The sequence below is a fragment of the Camellia sinensis genome, chromosome 9 (genome assembly GCF_055761805.1).
Source record: "Camellia sinensis isolate YWXY chromosome 9, ASM5576180v1, whole genome shotgun sequence".
Lineage (NCBI taxonomy): Eukaryota > Viridiplantae > Streptophyta > Magnoliopsida > Ericales > Theaceae > Camellia > Camellia sinensis.
The window spans coordinates 188653744-188666815 of record NC_138969.1 but is presented as its reverse complement, the minus strand read 5'-3'; the positions used below and the strand labels follow the sequence as shown (position 1 = coordinate 188666815).

The following is a 13072-nucleotide window of genomic DNA, read 5'->3' as shown; positions in this document are numbered from 1 at the left end:
CTGGTAAAAAACCCACAAACCTCTCATATTTTTTCAATTTTATATTTAAATTTGAAATAAATCCAAGCCCAAAAGGAATACACTTTTTTTAACCCAAGAATCTTTATTATTACTGCTATGGTGCACACTCTTCAAATTGTGTGCACAATATGCACATTATAACTAAAAAAAAAATGACATAATTTTATATTTTTTGAATCATAATTTAAAAAAATCATAATTAAACACTCCACGAGATATAACTAAATATCACAAAATAATATTATAATTAAATAAAAAATAATATAATTAAAAATAAATATGATTAAGAAGTGTGTATTAAGGGTGTTCACGGTTTAGTTGCGGCCAGAAAACCTCCAATTCACCATTCATTTGCTGGATTGGCGGATTGAAAAAAATAATCCGTATTCGTCCATCGGATTGACGGATAGATGTGAATTGATTTGACGGTTTAAATTTTTACAAATTTTAAACATAATACAATAACTTGCCAACAATTTTTTTTGGAGAACAATCCAATCAACATAACCAAAAGAATATTAAGTAAATTGTCAAATACTAATAGTAAATACATATAAGAAAATCATGCATTATCAAAACTATTTCATTACTTTTTTTATTAAAAAACTATGTAATTTGATTTTTTTTTAAATGAAAAAATTAAGCCTTATATTTTTCACACAAAAAATATCAAATAGAAGCACTTGCCATTTGATAAAAGTATTTCCAAATTAAAAACAAATTAAAAATACAACAGAATATCTAAACAAATTGAAAACAAAAGGTCTTACAAATTACTAGTGATGTTCGCGGTTTGATGGTTCAGTTGCGGCTATAGAAACCTCAAATCCGTCATCCTGCCAAAATTAAGCAGATTGAAAAAAATCAATCTGCAACCGTTTACTTGTTATCATGCATTCGTCTAAAATGTGATGGATTAATTCGATTCGGTCGATTTAGACGGATCAAAATATTCATTACTTAGCTTAGTGTGTATGATATAATTTTCTTTCCTATTATTATTTGGTGACAAAAAGCTGTTTCCTTAAGAGAACAACTTTAGATCATTATGGATCTGTCACTGATGTATATAGATCACGCAATCTCTGTCTCCCCCATGCCTTTGAAAATGATAGAACTTCCTTATCTTTTTTTCCATTTTCTACCCACACAATAATTTTGACAAAAAGTATGAAAAGGAAAAGACAAGAAAATAGAAAATTATAAAAATTGCTCAACAGATCGACTGATACATCAAATTAACATCTCGTTTTTAAATATTTTTTCAATATAAACCTTATAATTTTAAATTGAAACAATCAAAATAATTCATCCATCTGTTAATTTGGTTAACCAAAAAAAATAAATAAATCACACATAACATTGTCTTTCTCACTGTATTTTTCTTTTCACATGGCAACTCACTTCGCCAACAAAGTTCCCACCAGATCACCAACCACAAACCCAAAACTAATAGCCACTTCACCTCCACCAAGGCCACCATCAACCACCAACCCGAAAAACTCAACACCACCACTGTCTTTCAATCTTCAAGAACTTGATGACAACGAAATATTAAGAAGAAATTGACCATATTAGATTGGAACATTGAATTCATGATTATATCAAACCCTTCACACTAGCACTTGGCTCTCAAGGCAAGTGAAAATTTCAAACACCTCCATCATTGAAAAAAAAAATCTGTATACAAACAAGTAAAAAGAAATTGTCCACAAATATTCATAAATAAGTAATTGCATATGAAAGACATTGAACAACATACATGATTTTCAGGTCATTGGATATTCCTATGGATTACAATTCTAATGTTCATACAAAAAGCTTCAATTTGACCCTTTAATGGGATTTTATCATTAACAAGAAATGCAATATAGGGAAAGGGAAGGGGAAGAGGCACGTTGGTGAGGGTATAAGGAGGAAAGGGGACGTGGCTAGGGAAAAGGAAGAGGAGGGGAAGTGCCAATTGGATGGGGAGGGAGAGCGAGGTGGCGAGGGAAACGGGAATGGATTAGAGATGGTGGTGGATGAACAAGAAAAGGATGGTAAGTTTGATCAAAATGTGGTGAAATGCATGGTAGGATTGATGATGTGTGGTTCTAAGATTGACCTCAATTTAAAAAATGCAAGGTTTAATATGAAAAAAAAAAAAAATTCCAAAACAAAGTATAATTTGTTAGAAGAGTCTATTTTTTGAAATGTAATTTCCTAAAAGAATACAAACAAAAGAAACGACAAAAATAAATTAAAATTAATTAATAACTAGAAAAGGTTATGTTGGTATAACCACTGGCGGAGGGACATAGGGGCGAGGGGGTCACGTGCCCCCCTTGACTTTTCAAATTTTATTTATTTATTTATTATTTGGTAAGGTCTTGCTTACACAGTGCCCCTCCTATACATAATACACAGTCCTTCCAATTTATCCAAACACACTGACACACCACGCACCCACGTTTTTTTTCTTTTTTGGAATCCCAATCCCAACCAAAAAATGACACATAACTTTTTTTTTTGGTGAGTACATACAACTCCAATTACGGCAAGACTAAAACCTTAAAACCTTAAAAGTGTATGAAATTTTTTATTTTTTTATTTATTCACAGTACTTGTTAAGTGTTTTCATTTTTTCTTTGTCTCCCTTTATTGCTTTGCAATTTGTCGACTCACGATTCATCAAATTAGAATCACACAATACAGATTTGAGACCACACTACAACCTAGGTATTTTCTCTTCATTGTTTACAGGTAACTTGATTTATTATTTTTTACTTTTAAATACAAATTATGAGTATTAATTTATAGTTATTTGTTAAGTTTTGATTTGTAAAACGTTTTTATTTGTTATTATTTATGTTAAAATAAGAGATTTTGATATGCTAAAATTATGAATCTTAATTGGTGGTGATTTATATTAAAATTAGAAATTTTGGTTTGTTGTTGTTTGTGCTAAAATTAAAAATATTAATTTACCGTGATTAATATTTAAATTAGCGATTTTGATTAGTTATAATTTGTGCTATAATTAGAAATTTTGATTTGTGGTGATTTGTGCTAAATTTAAATTTTTTTATTTGTATTAAAATTGGAGATTTTGATTTGTGGAGGTTTGTGATTTTGATTATGAATTTTTCTTTTGATTTTTAGTTTTTTCAAACAGTGATGGAGAAATATTTCAAAAGAAAATCAAAGTTTGAATCATAACCTCCTCAAGAAGCAGATGATAACTATTTTTCCGCAAAACAAAATCGCATAGAAATCAACTTAGTAGACCTTCCTGCACATCTAGGATTACGACCTTGGATTATGGACTATAATGATAATGATCGAGACCAAATTCGTAGGGCATATCCACAAAATGGTCCTTGTCAACCTCGTGATCATAATTTTCCACAAAAATCATTTGGACAAAAACTTCAGCGATTTAATCAGGCTTAGTTTTGTGAATTTCCTAATTGGTTGGAGTATAGCGTAGCAAAAGATGCAACATGTTTTTTATGTTGTTATTTTTCAAACCCGATATTGGAGATCAAGATGGTAGTGATTCTTTTATTGGTAAGGGTTTCTCAAATTAGAAAAAAAAAAAGAAAAAATTCAGACTCATGTTGGAGGTCCCAATAGTGCTCATAATCAAGCTTTGAGTAAATATCAAGACTTGTTAAACCAAAACTAACATATTCAAATGATTTTTTTTCAAACAATCTGATCAAGCTTGAATTGAGTATTAAATCCGTTTGAATGCATTGGTTAATTGTGTCAAATTTCTTCTAAGACAAGGACTTGTGTTTCGTAGGCATGATGAATCTGAAAATTCAAGTAACCAAGGAATTGTTCTTGAACTTCTCAAGTTTCTTGCAGATCATAATGAAGATGTCAAAGTGGTTGCATTGAGCAATGCTCTACAAAATCTCAAGTTGACATCTCCTGATATTCAAAAAGACATTATAAATATGGCTATATTTGAACTATCAATGTGATTATTAGAGATCTTGGTGATGCACTTTTTTCTATTTTGATTGATGAAGCCCATGACATATCAATCAAGGAGCAAATGGCAGTTGTGATATAATATGTTAACAAAAAAGGCCAGTTGATTGAGCATTTTTTGGGTATTGAGCATGTTGCTAATACAAATGCTCTCTCACTCAAACAAGCTGAGGAAAATTTATTCTCCAGACTTTGATTGAGTATTTTCAAATTACGGGGTCAAGGATATGATGGGGCTAGTAATATGCAAAATGAGTTCAATGGTCTTAAAACACTTATATTGAAAGAGAATCCTTGTGCATATTATGTTCATTGTTTTTCTCATCAATTGCAATTGATACTTGTAGCCGTGACAAAGAATTATAATCAAATTGCTTTACTTTTCACTTTGGTTTCTAATGTGGTGAATGTTGTTAGAGCATCATGTAAACGTCGAGATATCGTTAGAGAGAAGCAAGTTGCAAAAGTTGCTGAAGCACTTAATATTGGAGAGCTATCTAGTAGGCAAGGCTTAAATCAAGAAACTAATCTTAAACGTGCTGGTGATACACGTTGGGGTTCACACTATAGTACTTTAATCAGCTTGGCTAGTATGTTTTCAACAGTGATTGATGTGCTTGAAATGATTTCGGAGGATGGTTCAAATTCAGAACAATGAGCAGAAGCAAATGTATTGTTGGACTCAATTCAATCATTTGAGTTTGTATTCAACCTTCATTTGATGAAAACGATATTGGCTATTACAAATGAGTTATCGCAAAGGAAAGATCAAGATATTGTTAAGGCCATGAATTTAGTTCAAATTTCTAAAGTACGGCTCTAAAAGATGAGGGAGAGTGGGTGGACATTTTTACTTGATGATATTTTGTCTTTTTGTGAAAAGTATGAAATTGATGTTCCCCAAATGGATGATATGTTTGTAGCTCGAGGAAAAAAAAAGGCGCATTGCTCAAGAACTTACAAGCTTACATCACTATCGCGTTGAGTTATTCTACACTGTTTTGGATATGCAAATTCAAGAACTAAATGCTCATTTCACTGAGTCAAACATTGAGTTGTTACTTTGTGTGGCATGTTTGAATCCATTTAACTCTTTCTCTAATTTTGACAGGAAAAAGTTAATTCATCTTGCTGAATTTTATCCCAAAGAATTTTCTTTAGTGGAGCTCATGATACTTAATGATCAACTTGATACATATATTATCGACATTCTATCCAGTAGTGAGTTCTCAATGTTGAATGAAATTGCCGATCTTGCTGAGAAAATGGCGGAAACTGGAAGAGACAAAGTATATCCATTGGTGTATTTGCTCTTGATTTTAGCATTAATCTTGCCTGTTGCAACTGTTACTGTTGAGAGAGTATTTCAGCTATGAACATTGTGAAGAATTGGTTGCGGAACTGATTGAGTGATGAATGGATGAATGATAGCTTGGTTGTCTACATTGAGAGAGATATTTTTTATGGCATTGACAATGATACTATCATGGAAAGATTTCAAAAGATAAAAACTCACCGGGATCAATTATAAAAGTTTAAAATTATAAACTTTTTGTAATGAATATTAATTTTCAATATTTAATATTAGCTAGAAAAATTATTATTATGTTATTGTTATTGATTGGGGAAGAATTTATAAATTTTGATAAATTCTTATGGTTATTATTCGATTTGATTATGAGATTATACTTGTCCAATTAATTTTATTTTTTATATGAAAGATATACTTAATGAACTCTATAATATAATTTTTTTGAATTATCAAAATATGATAGGAACAAATCTCACGGAGTGTGACAACGTGGGTGCTGTCACAGTACCCACTCCAAATCTAGGTCTCCCCACTTATTTTCAATTAAATTTGAATTAGATGTTTTACCCAAAAAAAAAAAAAAACAAAAAAACAAAAAAATTCAATCATTGCAAGTCACAAATCTACCTCGGCTTTTGCATTTTGAGATTTCCTATATAAAAGAAAAAAAATTGTGACATGAGGCATTGAGACCGTTTGGAAAGTTAGGTTTAGGTTAAAATAATTAATAAAAATAAAATAAATTAAAATAATTAATAAAATAAAATATCATATACAAATTAACTATCATTTTAAATATAATTTTTTTTACCACACTAAAATAATGAATAAACTAAAAAATTAACTAAATTAACATATTCACAAACGAGGCAATTACTTTGACTCGAACTCACTTGCACTTACAATTAATTTGGATTTTTTTGTTTTATATATTTATAAATCATTCATATATTAAAAATGTGAATAGTGAGAATGAAATCCCAACCACATTGTCCATGTCTCGTGGAATAATTAATTTGATAATGTCCATTGTCTCTCTTGGATTAGTGAAATTTGTTTTGGATTTGGTCCGGTTTGAGCCAGACACGTTCCCATGTTCTCGTACGGTCTCCACTATCAGATTAACAAGGGTCCACTTCTATTTTCCTATCATTTCTTTTCTAAGTCAATCACAGCCGTCCAAATCACCCCCCTCATTCCAATGTTAGTCAACCAAATCAACACTCTCTACCTACTTCCCCTAAATCGTTCGGTTTTGTTTCCACCACCTCATTTGTTGTCCGCCGTTGGATCACTTGACATCTAAAGAAATCATAAAGGAGCGGACCGTTAAGCAATTAATAGCTGAAACTCGTGATTGTACCAAATCACACCCACCTTCACCGCACAGAAATTCTCGTTAGCTTACGCACAAAGCGCAAATTAGAAAAAATGATGAAAAAAAAATAATAATAAATAAATAATTTGACAAATTATACTGTAATCTTTATAATTAATAATAATTTTTGTGTCAATTTAATTAGTATAATTTTTATTGCATTTGGTACTTGAATTTTCATATTATCTTTTAAAAAATTAGACTGAAATTAAAAGATAAAATAATTATTTATTAAATGATTGAGTTAATGTCTAATTTAAAATGGGATTATTTGCAATATGACTTATGAATTATTAGCAAATATCACTTTGAATCTGTACATTTTGATTCATTCAATTATAAAAATGTACCGCTTTTATTTTTTTTTGACCATCTCTAAAAGCAATATATTTGTATGATTTTCGTAATTGAGAGGATCAAAATGTATGAGTTCATAAATAAGAGGGTAAAATAATATTTACCAATAGTTAAGGGAATCTTTACATGAATAACTCTTCAAAATGGTCAATTCTTTTTTCAATGAATTAATTCTATCCATAATTTGACTAGTTTTTTAATCAAAGTGGTCAATTGAAATAAATTCAGTGTACAAAATTGAAGTATAACGTGTATTTAAATGGGCATAACTTAAAATAATTATAATGTGAGTAAGTTTGTTTCTCGTACAAGTAAAATTGTAATATGTGACACAATCCTTTATATCTTTATAAAATTGTAATTATTAATTTATATTATTTTATTTCAATATAGTTTTTCAAAATTAAAAGATAACAATTAATTAATATAATTAAAATTAGGATAAATTTCGAATAAGTCATAATAGTTAGACTTAATTTCTATTAACTTTTATTAAAAATAAGTTCTAATAAAATCGTCACTAAAAGTAATTTTCTGTGATGACTTTTTGCATTTGTCACTAAAAATTGACAATTAATGACTTTCTTTTGTCAAGGTTTTTATAAATTGTCGGTAAAACTTATAATTAGTTGCGTTTTTCTACGACAAAATTTTCAAACTATTGGTAAAAATTGAAAATTAGTAACGTTTTTTTGTAACGATTTTTTTAAATTGTCGCTAAAACTTATAGTAAGTGATATTTTTCGTGATAAAATTTTTAAACTGTCGCTAAAAATTAACAATTAATGACGTTTTTTACTAGCGTTTGATGAAAAACGTCATTAATTATTATAAGACTTATTGGATAATAAATCCATCTATTAGGACTTACATGTAAGGCCCTATTAAAATTAGGAGGATTTGGTTAAAACCTCCTCATAATAAAAATTTAATGCATTAAGGATAAGTATAAAAAATTTTCTTTCAAAAGTTCAACACATACCATTATTATCAAAATATTAAATTTTAAAATAATATAACTTTTCATGTAGATGTCGATTTTTAATAAAATTAGTATTTTTAAAATTCTCTCATCAAGATCTATCAAATAAGATTTATATTGATTACGAAATTCTTAATTTTTTTTTATTACTATCAAAATTGATGTAAACAGTAACAGTAACATGTTACTCTGTTTGACAGTAATATGTTACTCTGGCAATATTATCCAATAATAAAAAAAAGATATTTTACTTTGTCCTTACTCAATTATGTATTTTCTCTTTAGGAATTTATAAAGCAAAATAAATTGGGCTATTATTTTTACTAAACAAGTGTCCAATGGAGGGTTTTGCCTAAACTTCCCTTAAAATTAGGCCTCTTTTGGAAAGTGTAAAAAAAATCAACTTATTAAGGCTTCATTTGGCATATAGGGTTTGGGCTAAAATAGTCATAAAAAGACAAAATACGTTTTTTAGTTTAATAAAATAAAACATCGCATCCAAACCATAATCATTTCATTTTTTTTCTCACAAAAGTTAAAAAAACCAATCCCAAACGAGACTTTTTAGCCCCAAGTTAAAATAATTAAAAAGCTAACAAGCCAAAAAACAAACCCACATCCCAAACGAATGCTAACTTTATGATTTATTTAAATCATATTACCTCTCTATTTTTTATATATCTTTTCATAATAAATAAATAATAATATTTTTTTTGACGTTTTCCAAAACAACCCCTTATTACTACTATTAGGGTGTGTTTAATTGGACGGACTGGATAAGGGATGATTAAAATCCATCGGACTTGAGTCTTGGGACTGTGAATCCCCCGGATTATTTGGTTGGATTGGATATATATCCTGTGTTTGTTTTTTCATGAGATTAGATATTTGGAAAGGACGATTTTTAGTGAATCCAACGTTTGGTTGGACAGATTGGATAGGATAAATGAACAAAAGACTATTTTATCATTTTTAATTACTTACTAAGTAATAGCAATATTAAATATATCTTTTATATTTTAATTATTTTTAGCTAGATTAAATAAAAATTTACTTTATTTTATTTTTACACAATTAAATAAATTTATTTTTTAAAATTAAATAAATAAAATATCAATAAAAATATATGTTATTTTTTTAATTAAAATTTTAAATAAATTTGTTTTTAAAAATAATAATAATTAAACAATTAAATTAAATAAAATATCTATTAACATTTAAATAATGAAATTAAATAAAATATAAACAAAATTTTAAATAAAATATCAATAAAATATCTATAAAAAATTATTATAAAAAATTAAATAAATAAAACATCAATAAAAAGTTAAATAAAATTATTTTATTTTTAAATTGAGACATTTAAATTTTTTAAATTTTACTAAATATAATACATAATTAAATAGTAGATGGTCAAAATGGTCATTTTACCACCTAATCCCAACAGTAAATAGTCCCTCCAAAACTGTCCCACACCCCCCTCCCGGGGATAGTATAATCCCCATATGGGAGATAAGGAGTCCGGCCAGACTCCATGTCCGGCGGACTAAAAAAAATAAACGATGAACTGCTCACTCCTTTGGATAAACAATCCGAATAGTGAATAGTCTCCCCCTAATATGATTTATTTGAATCATATTACCTCTCTATTTTTTATATATCTTTTCATAATAAATAAATAATAATATTTTTTTTTGACATTTTCCAAAACAACCCCTTAATACTACTATGTGTGAGAGAGAGAGAGAGAGAGAGAGGGAGAGAGAGAGAGAGAGAGAGGCGGAAAAGTGCTGCGGGATCGTCCGGCCGGATGTCCGATCGATTGTCCCTCCTAACGTCTGAATCTTTCAAGTAAAAAAAAAAAAAAAAATTTGCAATTAACCGATTGATTGACCTGACGTCCAATCATCTTCCTCAAAAGCTTCTGCTAACTATATATATATATATATATATATTTTCTTAACACATATCTTGACACACACTTTAACATATCCATTGTACCACCATTCACCCTTTAAAATTAACAAACTCTTAATACATCTTAACACAATTTTTTGAGTCATATTCTTATCACTTTTTATCATATAATATATACTAGCGTATGTCCGTACCTAAAGACACGGTGTAAATAATATTAAGATTAAAATACAGTTATAAAAATATATTTAACAGACTGTACTCTACAATTCCAAACAAATCAAATATAAAAAAATTAAATATCAAATAATGCACACAAATCAAAAGAAAACTCTTCTTTCATTAAAACATTGCAAAATCAATAAAACATTGTGATCCATTGACAAAGATTAAGGGAATAGAACACATGAAGCAAAACCCACATTATAGCCTCCTTTTTATTTACATTACATTAACAAAACAATTCACACATTTCACAGCACCAATACTTCAAAGATTCCCCCCACCCAAAAAAAAAAGCATGAAATTGAACAAAGAAAACCATACACAACGATTAAAAAAAAAACGATTGAAAATAATAAATTTCAAATTTTATCTTATACATATCAAACAATTTATTTTTAGTTTAGTACTTAAATTTTGATCAAACAACTTTTTAACTCAATAAATTTAACATTCAATTTTCAATACTTAATTTTTAATTTTTAACTTTATTAAACATTACCTGATTCCAAACCTTATCATAAGACATAGAACTAAAGTCGGAAAATATAAGTAGAGTAATCTACCTAAAACTCTATCTTTTATGTAGTAAGTTTGTATTTGTAAACTTGTTACAAATCTTTTATAGGTTAGGGCAAATTACCGTGGGTAAAACTGATTGCTTGAACTGCCCTCAATTATGTATTCATTCGGCGGAAAGATGTTGCTATTGAGACTGGACCGACCGCAAGATTAAGCTTGAGTCTGCATAAAAACCCAATTCAAGTAAAATTAATACATTAAAGACTATCAAATCTTGTGAATTTAATAGTTTGTTGAACTTAATTAGCAAGAAAAACAGAGTAAGGGTGTTGAATACTCACAGAGGCCGACTATAGGCGGTAAATTCGCAAGCTTTGAATAACTTATTCCCTGCAGTGTGAGAATAGATTTTCTTCTTTGCTATATATTTTTCTAGGATAGTATATGACTCCAATATGTGACATAGAACAAATAATTTTCCTAGCCGTTTAGTTGTGTTTCTGTTTGTAGTTTTTTTGAAAAACGAAGACAATGAAAAATTCTAAAAATGGCCATCATTTTAATATTTATGATTATATATACATATGAATACTCGAAAATAAGTACTTGTTTAGTTGTGTTTTCATTTTCTGTCGTCTGTTTTTCATTTTTGGAAAAATAACCAGAAATGTGACATAAAACTGGATAATTTTCCTACATAGCCCTGTTTGGTTATGCTTTTGTTTTCTTTCTTTTTCATGCTTTAAAAAAAAAAAAAGAACAATGAAATGTTAAAATAAAAAGTAAAATAAAAAAGTGGTTTTTTTCATTAATAAGTAAAAATCGGTTGCTATGAAGAATGAATAATGCCCCTGCTCTCATGAGTCATATCCCCAGTTTAAAGTGAATACACAATGAAATCTATTGAAAATTCATATGCCAAAGATTAATGTTTAGGTAAATTAGAAAGAAATAGAATTTCTGGTGAAATATCTTTATATGACTTAATAGATTGGGGTGTTTCTATAAATGTTAAAATAAAAAATAAAATAAAAAAGTGATTTTTTTTCATTGCTAAGAAAAAATGGTTTACGAAAATTCGAAAAATAAATCCTAAAAAGTGGGTTTTGTTCATTACAAAAATTTAATTAAATCAAAAACAGTTCACCAACCAACCTTTTTATATTTGTTCAAAAAACAAAACACCAACCTTTTTACCTGTTTTCTGAAAATGACATTATGTGTCCGAGCGTCTCTGATTCTAAAGGCATGACGAAAACATCTCCGTTGGCGTATGCTTGAGAGAGCTCTTCACCTCCTAACATCCCTGTGAATACGACAGGCATGCCGGAGAACAGCTTTTCCAGATCCTCCCTGCCACGAAGAAATCATTCTAGATGAATAAATTTTTCCCATGGTTCTTACTGGAAAATAAATTCAAGTGATCATCATGGCCCAATTTGTGTATCATTGGATGTAAGCAAAAATATAAAAATAAATAATTCATTTCGTTAGACAGCGGTTTGTGGTTTTTAATACAAAGAATCATTTTATACTATATTCTATAGAGATTGTTCCGGCAATGTTGACAAAACTAAACAACCAATAAGTCCTTAGAGAAATACCTGTATGGTCCATCTCCAATAAAAGCAATTCGTGCCTCAGGTATCTGGTCCATGACACTGTTGAATCATACATCCCAAATGTCAATGGTTACAACTTATAATAATTATGAAAAAAGCATTATTCCGTCAATATTTTGCAAGTAATATTTCCTAAATTGCAAAAGCAGAAAATACTTATCATTTGAAATAAAAGAGCAGTACCTTTTGAGTAAATCCAAACTCTTCTCAACTCCTAGTCGTCCAACATGGACTATCAATGGTCTCTCGAGCTCTCCATTGTTGATTAAAAAAAGAACAATATTTGGAGGAAACTCATATTACATGGCAAAAAAAGATTTGTGCGCCAATATGAGAGGTTTTTTAGGTTTCAGTTTATGAAGAGATGTTGACTTACATTGTAACTTAACTCTTAACATATTAACTGCTATAAAAGAGATCGAGAAACTAACCCAATTTCAATTGTCATAACATGCTTGCGCCTCTTTCCTAAAACTATAATGCACAACCATGGCCACATATTTTTGTATGAATTAGTTCAATTACTCTAATCATTGGAAGATGAAACTTAGTACATGATCCCATATTATGGCTGCAGTACACATTGATATAGTGTCAAAACTGACTTCTGTTTTTTTGTTTTTTTATTTATTTTTTAAAGAATAGGGAATCCAACAATAAGATAAAGGAAAATGATATACAATAGCACTACTCTAAGATAAGTAGAAGTATCTCAAATTCAAAAATAATTACATTCTATTCTTAAGTTTAAAAGC

General features: G+C 28.9%; 1 protein-coding gene and 1 long non-coding RNA gene across 2 annotated transcripts; one reads left to right on the top strand and one right to left on the bottom strand.

Annotated features, from left to right (window-relative positions):
• The first annotated feature begins 4831 nt into the window (after window positions 1–4831).
• LOC145800000 (uncharacterized) lies at window positions 4832–5381 on the top strand. Its single transcript, XM_082889651.1, has 2 exons — window positions 4832–4920; window positions 5117–5381. Exons 1-2 carry the CDS (start codon window positions 4832–4834, stop codon window positions 5379–5381), a joined length of 354 nt encoding a protein of 117 aa, XP_082745777.1.
• Window positions 5382–10631: 5250 nt separating this feature from the next.
• Window positions 10632–12578, bottom strand: LOC145798904 (uncharacterized). The gene is made up of 3 exons (XR_014340767.1): window positions 12501–12578; window positions 12300–12356; window positions 10632–12048 (listed from the first exon to the last, which is right to left on the bottom strand). It is a non-coding gene; the product is annotated as an uncharacterized LOC145798904 (long non-coding RNA).
• Window positions 12579–13072: the final 494 nt, after the last annotated feature.